Source organism: Rhea pennata, chromosome 2 (genome assembly GCF_028389875.1).
Source record: "Rhea pennata isolate bPtePen1 chromosome 2, bPtePen1.pri, whole genome shotgun sequence".
NCBI classification, from domain to species: Eukaryota; Metazoa; Chordata; class Aves; order Rheiformes; family Rheidae; genus Rhea; species Rhea pennata.
The window spans coordinates 35,372,700-35,397,137 of NC_084664.1; the positions used below are offsets into that span (position 1 = coordinate 35,372,700).

General features: G+C 38.7%; 1 protein-coding gene across 3 annotated transcripts in view; it reads right to left on the reverse strand.

Annotated features, from left to right (window-relative positions):
- RAPGEF5 (Rap guanine nucleotide exchange factor 5) overlaps positions 1-24,438 on the reverse strand; it is a 167,480-nt gene that overhangs the window by 29,262 nt on the left and 113,780 nt on the right. For all 3 annotated transcript variants that reach the window (XM_062569216.1, XM_062569215.1, XM_062569214.1), the window contains exons 12-16: positions 8,537-8,615; positions 5,978-6,122; positions 4,068-4,165; positions 3,255-3,285; positions 2,272-2,350 (exon numbers count right to left, since the gene is read on the reverse strand). In XM_062569216.1, the coding sequence (XP_062425200.1) occupies positions 2,272-2,350; positions 3,255-3,285; positions 4,068-4,165; positions 5,978-6,122; positions 8,537-8,615 (432 nt within the window). The remainder of the gene's footprint in view (positions 1-2,271; positions 2,351-3,254; positions 3,286-4,067; positions 4,166-5,977; positions 6,123-8,536; positions 8,616-24,438) is intronic.

The following is a 24,438-nucleotide window of genomic DNA, read 5'->3' on the forward strand; positions in this document are numbered from 1 at the left end:
ACTTTTTACTGCAGACAGGCTGCTACAATGATAGTATAAGACAATCCTTTTCCCTCTAGAAATGATTTTTTTTCCTCATTTTTAGTGACAGATGTATTCAGCAGTAGCTTTGTGCTTGTTCCACAAATCTTCACAGCTTCAGGCATTTTCATTAACTAAGACCATGCCAGAAGACATCAGTAGGAACTCAACCTTAGTGAACATCTTTTTTTTTTTTTTTTTTTTTTTTTTTTGCATTCTAGTAAAGAAAAATGAAGATGAGGAGGAAGGAGGAACTTAATGTTTAACCTTGGGAAAAAAAAGTCATTTTATAATTTTTTCTCAACCTGTCTCTGCTGACAGACAGTAAATCAGATGTTCATCCTATGGAAGAATCTCACTTTAGAATGGGTATAACTCATGAAAAGATAAACACATAAAACTGTGCTCTAAATTACTGGCTTGGTAAAATAAATAAATAAAAAAACTGACAAGAATATTTGGCCTCCACATGCAGAGAGCAACACAACTTGCCCACAGGGAATCTGTCAGAAATCTCCTTCCCTCTGTCATTTGGGAGGGGAAGATGACAGCAATATATTACTTTATAATTGGGCTAATGACATATGTTTTGTTTAACGCTGAACTAAACCAACCTTGAGGTCAGATACTCAAGAAAAATCATCATGCTGCTTCCCGAAAACCTGTTCTCCCATGCACCTTTTAACTGTTGTATCTGTGGGACCTCCTGGCACGGGCCACGACATGCCTTCCAGGAGCCAGCGCTGCTCCTCTGCTGGGGAACACGCAGCTGGGGGAAGAGGGCCCGGGCAGGGCTGGCCCTAGGTCACACCGGTTATGCTCACGCTGGTAGGTAAAATGGGCCAGGTCTGTTCCCTGCCCCCGAGGGCAAGCCGCACGCGTGAACAACGGCTTGGATGAACACGTCCTTCGCGAACACCGTCAGCTGGCAGCGCCCCACAGCCCCCAGGCAACGCGGGGGCTCGTTCGCACCAGGCGGAGAAACGCTCAGTGCCGTGGACAATACGCGCCACCGCTCGAACCTCCGTCCTGGCCCTGCTCCGTTTGTCACTGCAGAGCCCCTCAGAGCCTGCAGCCCCCCGGCTCCTCAACAGCCACAGCACCAGGGTGGACGCCCACCCCAGCAGCCGTCCCTCCTGCCCCTAACCCCACCTCTGAACCTTCACTGCCTCGGTCCGGGCAGCTTCCACGGCTCACGCTCTGAAGGCAATTTAAAGCAGCCATGGCTGGCCTTGTTGGGGCCAGCGCTGCCTCTTCCCGCGGCCATGCTGCCTGCTCCCTCCTCCGTGTGCCAGCACACTTCCCTCCCTGTTCCCCCACCAGCTGCTTCAGATTTTTTTAAGAAGAAAAATAAGTTTTGGGGGTTCTCATCTGGAAATGATGTTTCTGGAAGCAGGCTTGTGAACCTAAAGCTCAAATAAACTTGAGTTTCAGATGTGGAAAGATCTATCAGCTGTATATATTGTGGGGAAAGACTTGACATTAAAGGAGCACCGTTGTTATTTTTATCACAAATGAGCATTAATAACATCCTGGCCTGAACTGGACTTCCGAACTTCTGTTCCCAGTGAGAAATGAAGATGTACTGCCAGATGGGGAGATTTCCAGGTAGGAGGTCTTCTGACTGGTCTCTGATTACCTACATGATGTTATTCTCCTCTCCGCCTCCCTTCTCTTACAGCTCTCACAGGCACTACGGGAGGCTGACAGCTTCACTTTATTATTGCATTACTAGCAGTGAAGGGAAATTGTATTTTGACATTAAACTGCAGTGGCACCTTGCATTCCATGTGGAAACATTTTTGAGGAGCGAAGGAATGAACACAGGTTCGCAGAGTTAGCCGATCCTGACCCATTTAACGCGACAGGCTTATTCACCTCTTGCAACCAAGATCTAGGTCAAGCGGCGGAGACCATGAAATAGAGCAGGAAATAAAGGCCAGGCGACAGGCTGCCAGCACTTCTGTGAGTCACACAGCTTTATTACAGGACTTGGAGGAATGGGATGGGGGGAAGAGCCCCTGAGGTATCATTTCACTGCTGAACCCCTGCAAAGTAAGGGGCGGAAAGGTAACACTACGCAGTCAAATCTTTCTTCTTTTGTGGCCACAGGGCCCTGTGCAGAACTCTACATCTGTTCAAAAAAAAGTACCTTAAGGGCAGCTCTTATTTAAAAAATAATTTTGCATTTACATTTAAAGGCATTGCACTAAGTTCACTGCACTCCTTCACCCTGTAAGTCATACTTACTTTCTTCTGCTTCATTCATGGTTCCTCTGTGCTGCAGCCAGTTCTCTTTTAGACTGAACTGGTGGAAAAAGGTTTTATTCTGTGAGGGAGCAAGGAAAAAAGAAACAACAATGACTCTCTGCATTCCTGCCCCTCACAAAGCCGTAATTCATAGCATGCAGCATTCAGCACGTAAGTCTGGTCAATAAGGTTTTTGTACAGGAAATCCACCCACCCATTCTTGGATAAGCAAACTGGGAGTTGCCTTACTAAATAATGGCAAAGGTGGGGATTCTTGAGGAAGCGAGACATGCCTCGGCTAAGCAGCCTGCACGTTTCGGGGTTCTCCGCAAGCATGTCCCTAGCTCATTTCTTACATATGGTCCTAAAGAGCAACTATCAATTTAGCAATTTCACTGCCATCTCCTTTTCCTCAGTAACACATTTAAGCTTATCGCACACTTCAGCATCATTTCGTGATCCAGTAAATTTCGTGAGCCCAGTGATCCACTTCCATGCAGTGTGTATGCCAGCACTCTCCGTTTGCATCTTTTCCCTTCAGTTAAATAGACACAAATTCATGTTTCTCTCTTGCTTTCTCTGTCCTTGTCACAACAAATCCCCCTTTACTCTATCTATTTGACATTCGTAGTCAATGTCTGTGCTTGAATCGGTTTGCCCAGGTTTGCTGCATCTATCGAGCCAAGCAAGGACATGCTCCTAGGCTCCTACTGAATTCTGACATCTCAGAACATGTAGTTAAAATGTTAATATTGTCACAGCCACTTCAGCTTAGTTCATGCAACTGATATTCAGGCTGAGTTGCCAGAAAAAAATTCTTCAAGCAATGTTGCCAGTCTAGTCTCACTGATAAATCCTGTCATGTTTTTGGTCATCAGTCACTTTGAACTGAGAAGCTAACAAAAGAGGGGAGAGAAAGTGGGGACAGGGAAGTGCAATTATAAATTAGCTAGCACTAAACATAACAATCAGGTCTGTGTTACCTTTCGGTGAGGTGAATATTCATCTACAGTGCTGAAACAAAAAGCAAAAATCCAAATTATTCTTTCCATCCAGAGACTAGGAAAAAGCAGTTGCAGCTATCAAAAAGTTTGCAACATCAGAAAGTTTTAAACATTAAATGGGTACCAAGGAACGACAGCAGAGCTCCTTCAAGGAAAGCTAAGGGAGTCTGGCTCAACCAGAAAAGTTTTCTGCCAGTTGCATAATCACTGGAGAAAAAAGAAACGTTAGCAGTCTGCGAGCTCCCAGAGCACTGGCAGCAGCTGGAGCCTCAGCGAGAGGCACAGGTCTCGGTCAGTGTCGCAGCTCCAGTTCCCAAATGACCAAACCACACAAAAATTCTGTTTGTTGGAAAAATGTGCCAAGGAAGTATGTTTTAAAAATACCATCATTAGTAGCAAAATGATATTCCTGACACATCAGCTGCAAAAGAGATTTGCTTCTCAATACTGCAGATTATACAGAGAAAAATGAGGAGAGAGAGAGTATATGTAGCATTTGAAGTCACAGACTGTGAGTTCTGAGTCAAATTTTGCTAGCTTTTTCACAGATATTGCTTTGCTTGCTAGTCATCCTAATCAAATCAATCAGAGTGAATGCAGAACAAGGTGATATCCCACAAACATCAGAGAAAATGGAATAATCCATTTACTTTAAAGATGACTTGAAAAAAATGATACAGTACCTACTTTACTCATTTCTCTATCTTTTCTGAATTATATCAGGATGCCAATAAGAATAAATAACACTCTAAAATAAAGGGAGGCTTGACCACAAATACAATCAATACTTACTGACGACGATGCATTCCAAGTATCTTTTGAAATTCTTTCAGCTCCTTCTCAAGAATGGGATATTCATACACGTCATCTAACACATTCCTGTATATTGTCTACAAAATAAAACAGTATCTGCAAACATCTGATAACTCAAAAATAAATAGGTCACATCAGTAGTCTAATCAAATCAGGCACTAGCCTATTAAAAAAAAAATTTCACCATTATCTTTGCACTAGACCCATAAATAGAGAATATTCCTGTTTAAATTTTCAGACTACAGAATGTTCAGCTTTTAGAAAAAACACTCTTTGCATCATCACCACCAAGTGAGAGGGCAAAAGTGTTGACACTCACTAGTCTACAAACAGAAAGATTTAAAATGACATTTGTGGCTGTTACATCAAACCTAGTTTACACCAGAAGGACACATTCTCAAGCATGAGAACCTATCACACCATCATCACTTACTCAAAATGGTACCAACAGGTTAATTTGATTTAGATTATCAAAATTAAGAATTTTTTCCTTTACTTTGTGTATTTGTATCCATTTCAAACTGTGCCAATGATGTCCATCACAAGCAAAAAACAAAGTATGCTGACTTTTAAATCAATATATAAATAAACCTTTCTTTTTTTTCTGGAGAGGCATTTTCTCTGTACCATCAATTAGGAACTTCGGTTCATTGTAAATGACAGTGTCTCAGATAAAAAGTAAATAAACGGTATTGACTTCGATGACTGAAATCATGGCAAATGTTTTCTGCATACCTTTTCAGAATCTGCACATAGATCCTTCCCTTTCCCTTCTGAGTAGATGAGGACCATACGTATGAGCCAAGTCATCAGGTTTGCTTTAGCCAATTAACACTCTTATACTCTTACATTTCAAAAGCAAAGGATTCTGGATGAAAACCTTATATATTGTTTTCTGCACATACAACTTTAACTATCATCAACATTACCACTGTTTAATATTGCACAGTGATGTCAAGTACAATTTTGTATGCACAAGAACTGTTCACCCACAGGTCTAGCATGGCACTATGCATTTAGTACCCAACAGCAAAAATCCTAAGGCCTCTACTTCCACATGCAACGTGCCATCCTCCAAAAACAAGAGAAGTTCAGGACCTTCAGTTTTAGTTCAGCATTTCTTCACTTTGCCATGAGTGAATGGCAAAAGAAAACAAAAAGGCTCTCAAGAAGATCTCTAACTGAAAAAAAAGAGTATGTCTTTAGAAAAGGAGAAAGATCTTGCACATTTTCCCAAAATACTTGCATTTTTCAACCAGTAGGGAAAAAAAAAAAAAACAAAAAAACTAGCCAGATGGATCTTGACCTAATGATGACTTTGCTATTTGCAAAATTAAAAGCCAATTAAAAAAGCAACTGGAACTCATTCAGAAAGGCCATCAGGTCCTTGCTTACAAGTAAGGAGAGACTTTTATTTACTAGAAATACATAAAGCTGCCTAGTTGTCCACATGCACCTGCCAAACACTGTGGAACAGTGTTTTGCATTTCAGGCAAAGTAGTGCAAAGCAGCTACAAGGACCACAAAACTCTCCCCTTGTCCGTGTTCCTCCAGATACAGATTGCAGGCTCTGTTCTGGCAGAGAAGACTCATGTTTCTAAGGACTCTCTCTATCTGTAGTTTTATTTTTCCCATTTTCAAGACAATATGTAGTTTTCTAAGTATCAAATTTGAATGTAATGTTTTTACTGAATGTATTGACATAACAGACTGTGTGTAAACTATCTTTAAGGTGTTAAGGGAGAACTGGCATAAATCACTTCACACTAAAGATTCCAAGCAGAAAATTTAAGTATGAAATATTATGCCATAGGCTTTTCAGTTGGGGCTTTCCAGATACAACGTTCTATTTAAACAATGCTGAAATGCATCAGGAAGGGTTACAATACCTTTAAAAATTGTTTTAAATGTTCATCTTCATGTAACCAGTCTTTGTACAGAGAAGTCCACTGAGACACCAAATGCAAGACTTTTCGTTTCCTACAGGACACATCAGAGTCGTCTTCTTTACCTTGCTGGTTCTTAGCGCAATAGGTACAATAGGTTAAGGAACAAATGGTGTGGTGTCATGGAAATGTACAGATTAAGTGATGGAAAAGGCTCTTTAACCATCTTCTGCTAATAAAAGATTGCTTCACTACACTGCTCTATTTTAAATGCTTTATCCTGTCTGGAGATTAAGGAGATTCATCAACTTTTTGGAGCGAAATGCTCAGTAATAGAAATATGAGTTCATCCTCCGTGCCAACAGGATTTTTTCCTTTATAGAGAGACAAGTCTATAAAAGGAAAACCAATCTAGAAGGAATTATACAATGTTGAGTCATATCTTTTCTGTAAAATGGGAATGAACCTTTGTCCTACACGCAGAGGCAAGCATGAATGTCTGTAGGAAGGAGGACAATGCATCATTAACAACAACAAAAAATTGAGTAGAGGAAGTCAGTTTCTCTTTCTCTGCACAAATTACGTTATCAGCAGAAATAATGCTACTTAAAAAAGGCAAAAGAATCTCTTTCCACCATTGTTCTCTATTCACAAAGCAGAAACACCAAATGACAAAAGATTCCTACTTCATAGTTGCTCCTGTTCCTTCCCTGGTGATGATGTTTCAGAAAAGAAGAAAACAAAAACAAGTTCACTTTAAAGGTACAAGTTCATTTAAATAATAGCCCATAGTTTACAGAAGTAATTGGCAATATATGAAAAATCTTCTATGAGTTAGAGTTACATACTATTCCTAAGGAAAAAAAAAAAAGAATAGAAATTGCAAAATATTTATCCTATTTTTTCTCTTCACAGATTTTAAATGTATTGCACAGATACAGGTATTCCAATAATTAATACATGGTCTGGATAGGCTTTAACCTGATTTAAAAGGTTATTTTATAAATGTTATCACAAATACTTAGCTCTATATATACACAGTATATAAACACACAAATATATATATAGCTTTAAATGAAAACAGCATTCATAAGATCTGCTTTGTTACTATGAATTAGGTATCTGTTTCAATATATCTTTCAAAAATTCTTGTGAAGTAAGTATGTGCATATACAAACATATGTATTTATGAACGTAAGAATACAATATCCTACTAATGCACATGACATTAATATTTGAGAATGGAAAAAAGAGGATTTAATTCATCATCATATTTTATATTTTCTACAAAAATAGAAAATGACATCTTTATCCAAGTAATTTCTTACTTGGATACTTACTTAAGACTGAAGAGGAAACAACATTAATATATGATACACAGGTTTACTATGAGGTTGCATGGAGACAAGATAAATTACTAATTTGATATACTCACACAGTAAGAACTTCTAAAAAGGGAGGCAAACTACTGGACTCCACCAGTTCCCTTTTACCTCATATATTTTTCCATCGTACTAACTGTCTTCAGATATGTGATCACATAATATCCCTCAAAAATTATACTGGGATATCTAATGTTTTGAAATTACAGATACAGGTTTATTCAGAAAATGATTTAATTTTGCACATTCAGCTTTTAGAGCAGGCATTTTCTGATTATTGATTCAGCAGTCAGGCAAACTCTATACATAAAATGCTATTTTTACAGGAGAACATATACATATATTTATGGGTACATGCAAATTAGAGGAACTCATATTCAAATTGAGATTTCATGTTCCCAATGTGAATCTCTTCCTCTACAATCCACTTAAGTCAAGATAAAAATATAATGTGAACTTTTGGAAGTTACAGGTTTGAATCCAAATCCAAATTATCTTATGATAATAAAACCTTATGGAAACTGGACTGGAAGAGAAAAGACCTTGAAAGATCAGCTACTTCATCTCCCTATCCTAAGAGGTGACCAACTATCCTTATGTTATTTTTGGAATATATTTTATGAGTTCTCCTTAAAAATATCTATTATCAAAGATTTTACCATCTTTCAAATAGTCTGCTCTACTGTTTCACTTTTCTTAATGTAAAAAAATGTCCTAGTATATAACTTGAAACTTTTTTAAAGCATTTTAATCTCAGAGCCTCTTCTCCTATCTGCCCCCAATATTGAACAGATTCTTCCCTTCCATTCCAGGTACCTGAAGACTGTTCCATTCAAGGTTTCCTGTTTTTTCTCAAAAAAGTCCTAATTCTTCCAATTCACCTTTGTAGATCATATTTTCTAGAATGCTGATCATTCCCACTGCACTTTCTTGAACTCTTTTCCAATTCATTTATGCATTTCTGGGGGCTTGATGCCAAAACTTTTTTTTGTCACCATTTTCACATGGAACCTCAAAAAAGTCACATGCCATTTGTATTTCAGCAATAGCAATAAGCAAAAAGCAAAACTAATCCTCTAAAGCATGCAATTTACTACTTTTGATATAATAAGGCTTAAAAATATATGGATCCAGGTGTAATTGTGTGACGTTTGTGTAGGCATCAGTTAATAAAGGATATTGCCTCAGAAGTGCCTGGCACAAGTCATCAGTCGTCATGAAGACTGTGTATGTGAGAAGAAAGTCATCCAGGAGAGTTTCTGCAGAAGAAGACACAAAATTCCATGGTACAATATATTAATGAGATGAGAACAAGAGTATCTATTCTTGTTAGCTTGCATGGCAGGAATAGAAACTAAAAAAGTCATGAGAATTCAAGTCCAAGTAATGCTTTATTGATCTGAAAACTAGGCTTGTAACACAAGCTAACACAATCACAGTATGTTGTCACTGAGGAGATGAGATCCTTACTAAACAAACATATCCTCAATGCTCGAAGAAACTACAAGTGGGAATGTACGCAAAACAAGCCACAGCTCAGGAATTAATAAGTAAGAGCCCTTATCATAAACACTGCCATCCCAACTGGTTCTGCTAGACAATCCCAGCAAAGCAAGCTCCCCAACAGCTTCGAAAAATTGTTCTGGAAATGCAAACGCAGCATTTTTAGAGAGATTATCTGAGATGCAAGAATAAACAGAGGGTTAAATCTTTAAGCTGATCTGTCTTGTAAGCATCATTATAAGTGTTGAGAAGTTTTCTCTAAGCTTTATTTACTTGCATTACCAAGTTAAGAAACTTGGTACTGTCATTCCTCCATCTGGTTTTTGTCAGTGTTAAAACAGGCTGAAGACACTTGCTGATCTAACATTTCTACCCACCGCAATTGCAGTACCTCAGGTTTTCAAGCAGGAATGCACTGTCAATTCTGAGTTCAATATAACTTGATCATTCCTCATTGCCATCTCATATTACTTTCAGGATTTTTCCAAACCTTTAGAGCTTGCAACATACATATGAAGGGAGACTAAAAGAATTGGGTTTGTTCAGCTCTAAGAGGATGCCTGGGCAGGGGGATCTTATTGTCATCTTCAGTTACCAAACAGCAGGGTAAAGACTTATAAGACTCTGTCAGACTTTTCCTGGAGATGTGCAGCAAAATGACATGGGGCAACGATCACTGATTACAACAAGAGAAAATTAGTCTGGATAAAAGATTGAGTATTTTCCTGTGCAGATGGCCAACCACTGGAACAGGCTGTCCAGATAGATTACAGAATCTCCAAGATCAGATACATTCAGAGCTTGCCTGAACCAGGCTCTGGGCAACCTGATCTTACTGGACCTGCCTGGAGCAGGGGTTGGACCAGGGGCCCTCCAGAAGTCCCTTCCAACTTAAGCTATCCTCTAATTCCACACTGAACAACGTGTTTGCTTCTAATTTTAGTAAATTACTCATACATGTGATGCACAATCTAGGATTGCATTTGCTACCCAAACACCACTATCTTTAGCTTTTTGCAAACAGACAGGGGAATTTTATATCAGTCTTTTTAACCTCAGAATAAAAGTGTCTGGTTTTTCTTCTGTAAAATTTTAAGATTTTCTCAGATATTGAGTAGTTCCCATGCAAAATATTTCTTCGAATTCTAGCAAATATACTGCATTATTCCCTTTAACAAGAAAATAAGCTTGGTATCAGCTGTTTTACCAGGTGAGAAAAGGAACGTGGACAGAGTCTGAAGGTTAACAGAGGTATCTCTGTTATCTCGTAGAGCAAAATGTCCTTTAGCAGTTTCTTCCTCAGCCATGATTTAAGTGGGGGATTTACAACTGTAAAGACCTAAACATACCTCACATAAACAAGATAAGGCTGAGCCTTGACTTCCACATTCTGATCATCTCACTATATGTGTGTGATCTTCCCAATGAAAGCTGGTGCCGGTGTGTGCATGCAACCGACAGCACCCCAGTAGCTTCTGGCTGCAACTTCACAATAACCTAGGCCAATTTCACTTAAAGCTGCCTTGGACCACGCCAGTAAATTATTGACCCATAGCTGCAGTGCAGGATGACGAGATGAATTCTTCCATACATCATTCAGAGTCAGATATCATATGGATATCACATGGATGGATAGCTAGTGATATTGCATCAGCATGGAATCCAGAATACCTCCATTGTCGTAAAAATATACATCATCAAAATAAAAATAAATTTAGCTAGATAATGCATTTAGCACAGCTGGTCTCTAGAAAGACTCCTGATCTGAAGATGCATTGCTAAAACCTTGCACTCAGAAATAAAACCATTGAATTATTTATATCTCATCGACATTATTTAAAACTGTGAAACATATTATCTCTGTATAAAAAGAATATATTGTCTCAGCAAGTGAGGACGTTGTGAACAGCTTGTTCTCTGTCTAAAAGGCCATCTATTCATCCTGTTGCACATCCTTTGGAAGATACAATGCAGTTAGTAGAGGTTTCACAAGCTTTTATTTGGAAACTACTGTTCCTGGAGTCAACAACCACATCTAATCTCTTATTTTAGTTCTTGACTAAACTATATGACTGTGCAGTGATCCTGACGAAATAAAAAATCCATTTACAATTCATCATTTCCACAATATCCTTCTGCTTTATTATAGCTGATATGTGAGCTTCAACAATACACAGCTATACATTCACAAAAATATTAAGTTCTAGCTGAAACCAAATTGTAATGCTTACACTGAATGAACCTCTGCAGTTGTTCAGAAAAGTGCAACTTTGCTATTCTAACTGATGTTAAAATTCTGTTTTAAAAATTATTTTTAAGATCTAAAATCTGTTTACCAGATTTCTAATTTCAATTCTATCAGCATCCCAAGGTTCGAAGGTAGGAAAAAAGACAAAAAAGTTGGGTTTGATGCGATTTGTGATTTTTTTGCTTTTTTAGTTTTTTTGTTACAAAAAGATACACTACAGATATTATTAATATACTTTTAAAAAAATGGTGAATGGTAGATTGATACAGTACCTTTGTTGCAATGGCTTACAACTATTTTCAAACTCTCTGTACACCTTACAGTTCATTGCTAACCTATCCCTAAGTGAACATAAAATGTGTCAACATGCTTGCTAGCTCAGTTCTGCAATATTCTTCCAGACTCCTCTTTAAGTTCTTAGTATCATATGGGCAGCAGATGCTTACCCAGCAGAAGGAGCATAGCTCTGCTCACTTTAAAATAGAGTTATGGCAATTGCCATCAGCTGATGTCACTGCTCAGCGCAGAGAATTCCTCTCCCCGTTCCTCTGCACACTCAGTGGTGCATCTATTCACTCTCTGGCTTCCAACAACCTTATCAGAACAAGATATACTACCCCAAAGTCTCAGACATGGATACAGGGAGATTTTTTTTGTTTAATGCATAGGAAAAATTAGAAGAAGAAAATGTCATAAATTACAATTGCTATAGTTTACATATGAGCTACATCACTCCAAATTGCCTCTGAACCTGTTTAGAAATGTAAGCCCTGAAGGAATGTTTTGCACAAAAAGTCTGGATGTTACATGTGGTCCACTAATAGTGTCCCTCATCTGTTAAATTACTTTAATATGTAACCAATGAAAGTGTTTTTGCTAGATTAAATATCTATTACAGGATGTTACAATAATACTCGTATTTTAAAACATCTGCACCAACTTGCATGTATTTCCCTGAGGTACTACTGTTCACTGTAACTACTTTCTGTATTTTCTTCTCAGATGCACTGTAATTTAAAAAATTTGCAAACTTCTCAAATACTTTTGAACATCAACAAATTTCCACAAATAATGACTTCCTGGTCCTAACCCACAAACAGAGACTGGTTAACATGACAATTTATTCACTGCAAATTATTCGTTCTGTTTTACTAAGAATCGCTACAAAAAGCAGTAATCGTGAATGAGCAACAACTGCAAGTTGGTTTCATAAATATGAAAAGAAATCTTTCAGAGGTTTTCCTGTTTAGTCACAACTGATTTAAGAATTTTTTTAGAAGGGCAATTCTGGTGAAATCATTAATTATTTACAGCATACCCTACCCCCCTCTGAAAGACAATGAAATACGTATTTCAACTTTTAAATTTCACTCCATTATGTCCCAATTTCTGCAGACTTGTGACTACCTTCCCCATTTTTCTCATGGAATATTTTTTTTTAGTATTTGTAGCAAAGAGGGAGAATAAAATTCACACTAGCAGTCGAATAAGAAAAAAACTACCTTTGGAAGATATGTCTTTTCACTGAGCAAAAGCCTGTGATACTATTTTTTTAATTTTTCTTATAAATTTTTTATTTCATCATTTTCTTTTAGCCATCAATCTAATCTTTCTTTGTTCCTCCCAATTTTCCTTTATTTGGTTAAGCAATTATTACAAAGTATGCAGTTAGCTTGCAGCTACAGAATATTTCATTTCAAAGACAATTTCAAGCATTTTAAAGCTTCATTAAGGCATGCAACAGAAGCAGCGAGAATACAATGGGCTACTGCTCTTGTAGCTCTTTGGGGGCAGCCTTAGGCAGCAATCTCACCACTCTGAATGAATGCTCTCAATATCACACCATAAGCATAAAAATAATAAAAAAGCAGGCACTATGCTTATTTGGTATTAAATAATCTATGCAAACCAGCTTCTGCTGAGACAATTTCTCACAGATTGCGTGCGTCTTCCTTTCCCCAGGTGAAATAAGGCAGCGTAGGCATCAGCTTCCCTGGAAGCTTTTAGTACCCCTCTTAAGCTCTTTCTGCTTATCCAAGTCCTTCTACAAAGTACATTCAGGATGGGTGAGGGATGGAAAGAGCAATACGAGACATACAATAGACATGGAGTAATACAAGAGACACAAAGTGTTCAGATACCCATGATTTTTTGAGGGAACATTTGTACAAAGTTTTAACCAAAGGAACCAGCAACATGTCCGCAAGAGAAACTGCAAGTGTATCGCATAAACACACGGCAGTGTAAAGTGATGAGAGCCAGCAGCAACAACGATTTCTCTGGCTGGAAAGGGGACCCAGAGCCCCACAGACAATGAAAAATCATATATTTGGATAAGCAACACGCTGTATGCTCCTACAGGCTTCTGAAGCTCAGAGGAGTCCCTGGTGCTTTCAGTATCCCCTCTTTCCTCACCAACCAGACTCTTCCCCTTCTGTCTGAAAGGACAACTCAACAAAAGCTGACTCAGTGTGAGAGCATATTTTAAATACATCCACAATTTTAAATGCTAGCAGTGCAGAATGAGTTTCTCATGTGGGATTATAAAAAGAAATTATTTGTCTGTTGTTCATTTTTCTCTCTTCTGCAAACCCTTCCCTAGATAGGGTATCAATTACTGAGCCTAAGAACAAAAATGAATACAGAGCAACAGCCAGAAATCTTCCACAAGACAGAGTTAACGAATATCTCCACATTTAGAGCTGCAAGCTACTCTCAAACTTGGACATTTTCCTAGGCTACCAAAGCAGGACAAGGCATCAGGAGAGCACTCTTACATACATAACTTAAAATCACTTGTTAAATAAACATAAAAGAGATTTAAGGCAAAGGGGAAGTGTTTTTGTAAAATGAAATAAAAGCCAAATTCTTTTTATTAAATAGATCTGACGACAATTTTTTATTTTAAAAAAATCAGTTTAGCTATCACAGAGAATGAGGAAAGAAAGAAAAGAAGCAAAGAAATTTGTCTGCATTATATACATATACCTCTCTAACTGCCCACCTATCTATTTACATACCTATACATATATATATTTACACTAATATGCTGTGTAGCTACCAGTGTCTTAAGACCACCTGAGCTACAACAAAACTACATATACATTTTTATTATGAATGTTTAGCAGATCAAACAGTATTCAAAACACACCTGTTGCTCCATCTCTAACATTAGATATTCAGTCCAGCCAAGCCAGATAAAACTGTTTCCAATGCCAAGGCCCAGAATCATTAAGTCCCTTTACATCCCCAAGAAGAGATAAGTTGAAGATAAATTCCACTTTGTCCTGGTTTTCTGATCATCCTGCTATGACCTGAATAGTTAATGTTTTGCTGCTTATCAATCTGTACCAACAAAAAAATGTTGGCTGAAAAGATTTCCCCAAAATTCCTCCCACAACTGCAATGGCTGAGATGATGAGAACCGTTCTCTTCTGTATCTGACTTTACAGAGCAATTTTTCACATCCTATTCTTCCTACTCTAAGCCTTTTTATTTTCTTTCTTTTCCATTTACTATCTTCTATTCAAAACTAATATTTAATATCTTGTTAGCTTTTTTTCTTGTTTTTCATAACTTTATTTTTTCAGGTAATTACATGGTTTGCAAAAGGAATAGACTAATATAAACACATCGACTCTGCATATACAGCAAGTACAGAGCCTGTACTTCTTTCTGTTGATTGTCTGTGCCACATACTGTTAGTTCGAGTGACGGTAGTAATAATGAAATCTGTTAAACTACAAAGAATACAACTCATACATTTTCTTTGAAAATTTATTATCATTCTGAACCCAAATCTCCCACTTTGCACTGTACAAATCCATTGTGAATGGTTGTGCAAGAATTACAGAAAGATCTAAGGCGTTTTAAAATTTGTATTCTGCACTAAATCCGATTAGAAGAAAATTTAGATAAAATGCTGGAATACAAGGGTTTTTTTACTCTATGCAAAGTAGGTATTCAGCTTTTCCTGAAGATTTGCTGGAGGAGGCTAAACCTCTGTGGAGAATGCAAAAAAAAAAAAAAAAAAAAAAAAATCTTGAATAAGCACAGTTAATTCTTAGGCTAAAACTATCTTTAATGCACCTTTATAGTGTCAGTTCAGTAACCCTTGTCCCTACATAGCACTCATTTATGTAAGCACCGGCCTTCATTAATGAGTATGTGACAATTAAATTGAGTAAGTGGACAAAGACTCCCGTCCTGAACTAAAAAATGGTTACTCTCTAAATTCATTACTTTCCAGGCCAAGGAAAAATGCCATTATTCCTCAGTTTCTCTCTCAGTCTTAACAACACACCAAAAAAGGAGATCCTAAGATCCTCATCCTGAAGCATGTAAATCCTGTGTATAACATGTCTGCTGTGCAGTGTGTAGGAAATTCAGCAGCAGAACGTGTGGATGTGGGTTACCTGGGAATTTTTCAAACAGCAATGCAACCTCTGAGTTTTGTGCAGTCATGAGACCTCTTCGATATTTTGGGGGGATATTTGGGGAAACAGAGATACCACATTACACATGTGATTCGCACCAAAGCACACGTTTTCCCTCTAACACTGTTAGAAAGACACATTGCTGAGCTGTTCAGTTGTGCAGTAATATCCTGCTGGCCAGAAGTTGTGCATTTCCCTGAGGCTTCTTTATTGTAGAAAAATGGTGGGCGACCCATCCAAACCCTTCTCCTCACTCAGTTTTCTTTCCCAGTCTGAAAATATTGATAGTTCAAAATGGCAATGAAAAGGTGTTCAAAGACAGTGAAAATGAGATTCACCTCATTTGACTCGAATCATCTGCAAGTTAGGAATTTCATCATCTAGACTCCCTCTAGTGTCAGGAGAGAGCTCCTGGAGGGAGATTTTGAGATCTTAGGCAACCAGCACATCTGGAAGTGTTTATGGTCTTCCACTGTCCAGGACTAGAAGCCTAACTCTTAAACAGAGAAAGATCCCACTTGAGTACTGCTCTTTGCCAAGTAACTTCATTTTCATTCACTTGATTTTCAGTCACAAATTTTGAACCAAGTTAGGAAAATAAAACACTTTTCAAATGATTGTACCTGCCACCTGCACACATTGCAAGACCCAAGCACCATGCTGAGCCTCTCTTGGGTGATTCTCTGCTGTCAAGGAATATGCTGAACCAGAGCTTTGGCCAGGGTCACACAAACACAGATGACACAAAGAAGAGCTCTTAGCCTGCCCTTCAACTTTTTGATACAGCCTTATCTACCCTTGGGAGACTCTCCAGCAGCAACTGAGAGGAAGGAAAGTGTCTGCCAAGCAGCACCTCCCTGGTGTTTTTGGAAGAGGCACCATCACCATGGCTAGCATCTGCTCTGGGTCCTCAAAGTCAGCTCAGGATGTGGCACAAATCTGTGACTGTCACTTGTGGATCAGCCTGAGGGTCTTTCTGGTCTGGTACCCTGCCTTAAATCCTGGCCAACAGGATCTTGGGATCTTTCAGGGAGAGAGATGCAAGAAATTCTGTAGTGATCTGATGTAGGAAAATCTCCCCATGTTGGGCCTCCTTTTTAGCATCTTAGAAACTAGCTTAATCTTTGTTATAGTAAACTTCACCTGGGGGGAAAGAAAAAAAAAAACATGCAGTAACTATTAAAACGTTGGGCCTCTTGTTACCTAAGTAAATGTCCAGTCTACCTCTGAGCCTTACCCGAGCTCAGTAGTAATACCTCTGGGGAGTCATTCCTATTCTGAAGAACAGGATTTTGACTTTATTACCTTTTCATTGTTGCTAAACAACACTTCCTGTATACCTTATACCAGTGTATAGTTTTATCATAGCCTTCTTGTTTTCTTATTCCTAAGATATGCAACCGGAAAATCTTCTAGCTTACTTTGTATGATGCTTCCTTTCCCTATATCATTCTCTCCTGAATGTCTCTTCCCTCCTGCTTCCAATATACACACCCAGGCTTCATGGTATCCACCATGAGATGAACCACACACAACATTATCGATGAGGCTACCAGGCTGATTTGTAGATTAGTACTCCAGCCTATTGCCAGATATGCGATTTGTTTGTTAGTGGTTGTTGGTAGCTGTACATTAAACAGGAGGCTTTACTATGTTGTGCAAAATGATACGCAGTCCATCATCTTATCAGGTATAGGTCAACATCTGGCATCAGCCAGAGGCTGGATGACATAAATACAAATGTATTTTCAGTAACATACCAAAATTCTAAAACTCTTCAGCTACATCATTTCCTACTTGTGATTCTGGTGAATGCAGCGGGATGACCATATGGTCAGCTCCTAGTATCTTCTTATGTATCAGTGTTGGCCAGAATTCTGAATGAAAACACATTGACGACTTCAAAATTTGCTCTCATTTACATTCATTGCATTATCCCTTCCTTACGGAACCACCTACTTTTGTATCAGATTTAGTGAGGCTCATACTCCAGATCAATACTTGGAAAAACAAAGCAAAACAAACAAACAAACAAAAAAACCCCAAACCTACCAAAAAACAAACAAACAAAAAATCAACAGAGCTCTTTGGGGTTTATATCTTTCTACACATAACTGAAAAGCTGGGCTCAGCAATGCACCCTGTGACTTCAAGGCACACACTGGAAAGTCTTCTAAAAGAAAAATCTCATAGATGAGCCTAGCAATATTATAAACACTCAGAAAAAGTTAACATTTTGTTTTCTCACAATCACAGAAAAACAGCCCTGTGCAATGGGGTTACAGCTGGGCAAACAGAAAGTGGAGAAGCTCGTGCTTCAGTAAAAAGGATGCTGACTACTTACTGTTCTATAGGCAATAGTAATTTTTTACCATTTTAAATATTCATTTACTGAGTTCAAAATAAACCAGAAAAGGGCTACAGCAAACCATTTTAAAGTTTATCAGTCTCTCAGTGCTGAAAGCACTTAAGCTTGATACATTTTTGTCACCCCTCTTACTCTTCTCCATAAAAACGAAAAAATTACAATAACACCCCAAGGCAGAAACTGTCAAACACAGTTTTTTACATGCAGTACTATGCAATCCTCTGAAAGCTTTCAGCAATGCAAATGCATGTCCAGCAAGTTGTAGCTTGTAATCAGAAAATTGCTTATTCTATAGAAATGATAGAAGGATGTAAGGGTAACTATTTTTCAGGACAGAAGTTTTTCAACAATCTGTAATTCCCTAGCAATTTACTAAAAATCTCAGGATGTTTCTAAATACAAACAGTAAATGCAAACCACTATCATTAATCTCCGATCTGGCAAGATATTGGTCCTACAAGGTGCTGAGTAGTCTCAAATTTCCCTTGAGTTCAGCAGATGGCAATGGCACTCAGGACCTTTCAGGATTAGCCCTTAACCCAAGACCAAATACTCTAAAAATGCTATGCTGCCATGGATACTGCATGAAGGAAAAAAATAAAAATTATGTACAGAAAGAAAGGTCAATGGAAAAAACGAACATCAATATATAATTTGCTGCTAATGTATTAAAACAATTATAGTCATTACATCATCTAACCACTGAAGGACTAAGAAATCAATGCAAAAAGAAATAAAGAGTAAGTCTTTTTTGGGGGAGCATTAGGTTAGAAAAAGAAAATACATAAGGGCAGGGTATTTAACCTGTACAACCAGAATTTTATTAGCATACAAAAATCAGAATGGAGAATAATTTCTAAGGTCATCTGCCAGCGATTTCTGGCAGTACTTTACCTTCTGCAGGATGAATCAAACGTTCTGCCTGGTAAGGTCAAAGACCCTTCTAAAGTTGCAGTCCAGTTGCTGCTATCACATCTACTGGAGCAGTTTCTTATTTTGTTCGAGGGACAAAAGGCCCCTGGAACCACAGCCAGAAAGCAAATGTCAGCCTTGTCTAGCTTTAATGAGACACTAATTTTTCCACACGGAAATCTGAAGCAGTTTTTCTGCAGGTAGGACAGAGCCCTGTGATGAACATGCAGCTATAATGGTCTCGGTTTTTTGAAGCTATTACACTTTATACATCCTGAAGTATTAGAAATATTGGCTATAGCACTCTTTGTAAAATAACCCCACTCTCTGTTAAAGAAGCCCTTGACTACTGCAACCAAAACACTCAAGCTCTTCATACATTGAAAATTTAATTGACAGGAAACTCAGATATTTTAAAGTACATGTGAAGTACTCACACAAGCTTAGCTGCAGAAGACGGTCTGTCCTTGTTCATGCCAGGAGTCTCCCAAAGCACTTTAGGAAAAAAATACTCATGCTCTTTTTCCATTGATTGCTTATAATAAGCCAGCCAGGCCAGGATTGCCTGCAGCAGCAGGACAGAGGAGCAAAGATTAAACGGTTCCCTTTTATCTCGCCGTCCAGCGAGGCAGAAGAGAGAGCATCAGCACTGCATGTCGCTTGGCCCTGGCTTGTTCTTCACCCCAAACAGAGACACAGCCTGGTGCCCCAGCCACTAGCTTCTCTCCGGGAAAGTCATGCGAGCAAGTGCAGGGCTGTTTATGTTGTTTCTGTCCTGCACCTGGATTTCCCTGGATCCCTGCCATCACCTTTACCCACAGGTACCCAAAGAGACTCAACATCCATCGGCCCGAACTCCTCAATGGCACAACCTCCAGCGCCACCACGCTGGACCTTGCAAAGACCTGGTGTGCGGTCTTCCCTCGAGATGGGGCAGCCCGCGCAGAGGGGCTGCGTCCACCACCTTCTCTCCCACTGTGAGCCTGGCTGCTGCGACCAGGCTGCTGCAAGGGGCTCAACGGCTGCCCAAGACTTTTCCTGGGTCTGCCGGCTCAGCATGTCCCCGAGAAAGCTCACTAGGGAAATTACAGGTGACGAGGACGTGTAGGACAGGCTGGCAGTCTCGCGCCATGACCTGCCCAGGCTGTTCTCTTTTCTCAGACATAATGCTGCATTAGTTTTGCAGCCCCGGGGTTTTAAATTACTATAGTTTTCTTCAAATTAATTTTCCTTCTGTGATGGACCCCTAAGTTACTATGACATTACACCTGCTATGAGATGTGCACATATTATTCCTATGTGCTGTTACTCAGCACAGACTTAGCTATGTTAAGTCTCTATCTTAGATCTTCATTCTTTTCATCTTCGCTGACCAAAACAGGTATTACACTGAATACACATCAAGTTTCACATTAAGTATGTCTTTCTCATTGCTAAATGGGAAGATCTGCACTTAAGAAACTGTGATCTTCAGATTAAAAAAAAAATTTTCACATCTTCAGAACTTATGCAATTACTTCATTTTGGGGTCTAATTTTCAGAGACATTTTGAGAACAGGAACCCAAATCTTCTGTTGAGGACCCAAAAATAACATATATAAAAGCAAAAAAGACTATTTAAAAAATCTTAATCAGTAGCATTTTCAAAATATAAAAATACATTAATTTATTTTTATATATAAAATATATATATATAAAAGATTATTGGTCCAAAAGTCTTTAACTTGAGTGCCTGATGACAGTTTCCAAAATCTTGTATTTGGACACTGTCCAGACCAGTTGAATATGACGATAACTATAGTATAGCGAACAGAATACATTTTGTACTGGTACATAACATGGGTAAAGGACAAATCAAACAATATGCGGTGAAATGCCATATGTAAAGCTTTGCAGGTCAGGTGCAATGCCTCAAATTCAATGTCTAGTATTATTCCCATCATCTGCTGCAGACTGTTTTCCATACCAACCAGAGGCATAGGTCCCTTAAGGGAACAGAAACACACAGATCTGCTCTGTGTATTTTTAAAAGTGTTTAGCAAGAAACTTTGATCCATGATTTTCCCCCTACAAAGAAGCAAGAGGAAACTTCTTTGTGCTCCAGCCTGGGGAGGAAGATATAAGAAGAATATTCTTTGCCCGTGGGACTCAAATTATCATAAATATGCTAAGCAGTGCAGGCTCCACAACATGTGCCACTGGCGCATGTGCAGTAAACACCACGGTGGCTCTAAGCCTCGTATGATAAAGCCCCTACAGGCAGAAGGCTTCCAGCTTCTTTAGATTTGGCCAGAGTGTTCATAAAGGAAACGACAGCATTTTTGTCTGAGCAAGAGCTGTTCGGTTTGGTCCAAATCTCTGCGTACGACGGCAATAACATGCACTGAGTTACTAGACTAATGTGCACTGATCTTTCTTCCAGCACGTGAGAGAGCAATGCACCAGGTGAAACGACAGAATATTTATGGCGTCCTGGGTATTACAGTGAGGCCCGATCTCACATAGCCATGTAACCTCAAGCACAGAGACCTCCTAGCCAGTATCTCCTCTGTATGGAGGTACAAGGCACTGCAAAGTCTGAAGTGGCTCACGGCTCAAATGCATTACAAGCTTTCTTGGGGTGGGAGCAGGGAGGAGGAGGAGGGAGACTACTGTGAGAGTCTTGCAGTCAGCACACGAGACTTGACTGGTATTAGTATACTGCAATCCTAATGCAGTGAAATTTTATTCCTGCTGGATGCCACCTCCAGCATTTTTCCCCAGGGCATACAACAGTTCATGTCGCCAGCCACATAATACTCATAATACACTTTTTAAATAATTTATACAATAACCTGCTCTAAATGCCTGTAAAGTGCAGCAGAGACCTATCAGTACCTGAAAGAACAGGGCCCATACTTGTCTCCTAAATTTCCCATATTCTCCCTTTGCCACCACTACAGGTAGTGAAGAAGCTTTGCAGAATAAAACCAGAACAAGGATGGTCAGAGCACAGCCATGGATAGGGCCTAAAAGGTCAGTCATTAAAAGCTTCATTTTGCTTCCCCAAATGAGGAATGATTCCAGAAAAAAACTGACACATTTCCTTATCATGTTTTAACTCCACAATTAAATACTTGTATACATGATGTATCTCCGTAATTGTACTGAAATCGTACTCGATATACTGAGACACTCATGCCATTCCAATGACTGGTAACGTGTAATTAAAGATAGCTTTTCTTCTTATTATTAGTGACAGCTGTAACAGAAGACAGCAATAAAAAAAATTGCCTTGCACACAGCATGTATGGGTATTAAGAACATCTAACAACTTCAAACTATAGGGTTTGTCAGCACAACCTTGTACTGACAGTATAATGAAAGAAATAACAAAGGTTCCTGCTTGTACTGTTTAAAGACGATACACGGTTAAGACAAGAGGAATAAACATTATTTGCAGTTCAGCTGCCTGCAAGTATTAAAATACCTGCATGTGCTACATTGCTCTGTAGCAGCAGAGCTGTGCTACTGTGCAAGGATCCTTTGGCTACTTCAAACACACAGCAATTTAATGTTATGCCTTTGAAAGAACACCTTTATTTTGATGAATTTCAAACTGTTTGCACCTATGCAGGAATTCAGCCTTAGACTTGTGATTTAGCTGTACCACAGTTGCTCAAGGATTTTATTTGATAGCCTTGCTTTATTTTGCTGGAATAAAATGGGGATATTAAGCAATTCCTGGATGAAAGCCCTGTGGGGTGATTTTCTAAAGATGTATATTCACTTCTGCCACGATTTCAGATTTTTAGTGCTGTTTATTGATTTAGTCACAAAAAATACACTCAGCACACAGCTCTCGAATACGCATAACCATGGACTGGTATACTCCAGGTTTCTCTTCTGGATCTTCTTCTTTTTTTCAGTTTTATGGGGTACTCTATCTTTCATGCATACAGTTGCATCGAATGCAAGAGGTGCAGTCTGTACTTTGTAGAAATTATTTGTTCAATTTATTCCTCCATGAATATTGCCAGCTGTTTCTTGGACTTTCACAGGGCACAAAGGAATCTCCTTGGCTGAGATATAAATCATACCTTCTGTACAAGCATAAATTAATCCGGTGCAGTGTTTAGAAAGAAAAAAGGCAAAAATCATAAAATGCAGTATTAGATTATGGTATTGTATTAAACTGGACCTCTTGCTCATCTGGTCTATGATCATATTTCAGCACTACATAAACATCCAGCAGTGACTACCACTCATTGCCATCTTTCATTTCTATAGCTCTTTCATCTATAAATGCAAGCGTAACTTTTATAAAAAGTATGAGCTCTACTTTTCCATGAGAGACAGCAAAGCTCTATTTTTCCAGGGAAAGTGAGGCACACATGGGCTCAGAGACTGTACCAATTCATGCAGGAGGCACCTGCCAGAGCTGAGATTACAGATCCAGTATCCTCACTCCTGTGCTGCTGCTTCATTCACTGCATCATGCACTCTCCCAAGCAGAAAATACCAGTGCATTTGGCCTCCTGCCAGTGAGCTAAAACCACTGAATGTGGGTTTCAGATAGCAGTCCTACTGCAAATAACCTTTCCCTTTCAAATTTCCAAACCCTTTTCAAATTAAATAGCATAACAACAGTATACTTTCTACAACATCTTTACTGTTATTAACATATTATCTTCTTTGGCATGTTTCTTAAAGGAACAAAGCTTTTGCAGCTGAGCTGTCTGTCCAATTGTTTCAGTCTTCTTCTCCCTTACCCCTGTAACTGTTCAATTTGTTGACCAGTTTCAACCAAATTTGCAAATTCTCAAAGACACTATGAAAACATGCACTTCCATTTGTTTCTCACTAAGAAGCAATGCCCTTTCCACATTATTCCTGGCTTCTCTATAGAAAATAATTAATTACGTAATGATTCTCTCCTTAAACTGACTGCAGTCACCTGTTCATGGGTACAGTCCATTAAGAGACTACTGCTGGTGTAATACTTGACTACTGCCTCTTACAAATTACATAATAAAGAACACGTACATGCATTTATTTTCACTGAAGAGTGCCTACAAGAGAAAGCAGCAAGGCATCTTAAAGAATGGCTCCGATGAGTATAATTCTTCAGCCAGCTAAACATTCCTGTATAAGAGCACATATTTAAAAAGCAATTTTCTAAAGTAATTCTTAGAAATACATCACCAGTTACAGTAAACATATAGGAGCTGGAATTAAGTCCATAAAGAGCCACTACTTTAAAAACACAGCAGTCCACATCCCGGAAGGACAATGAATTACAATATGCAAGCTCATCTAATCACTATATCCAATTACAAGGAGGAATAAATCAGCACACATATGTCTATGCTTGAATTTTTAAAAGTAAATAAATCATGAATGGTCAAGCCAAAAGCGGCCATCTCAGCATTCACAGATTAGCAGAGAAGGTGGTGTATTCACTTCCATTTGAAATGAGAGAGTCCAAAAACTATAAACAACATTATTTATTTTAACATAAATACAAAAGCTACATCTTTTTGCTCAGTTTGAGGCTTCATCATGCAGCACCGCCATTCTTTGCAGTGGGAAAGATAAAACAGTAGTTTTCTAGTTGATATTCTCCACTTGCCTAC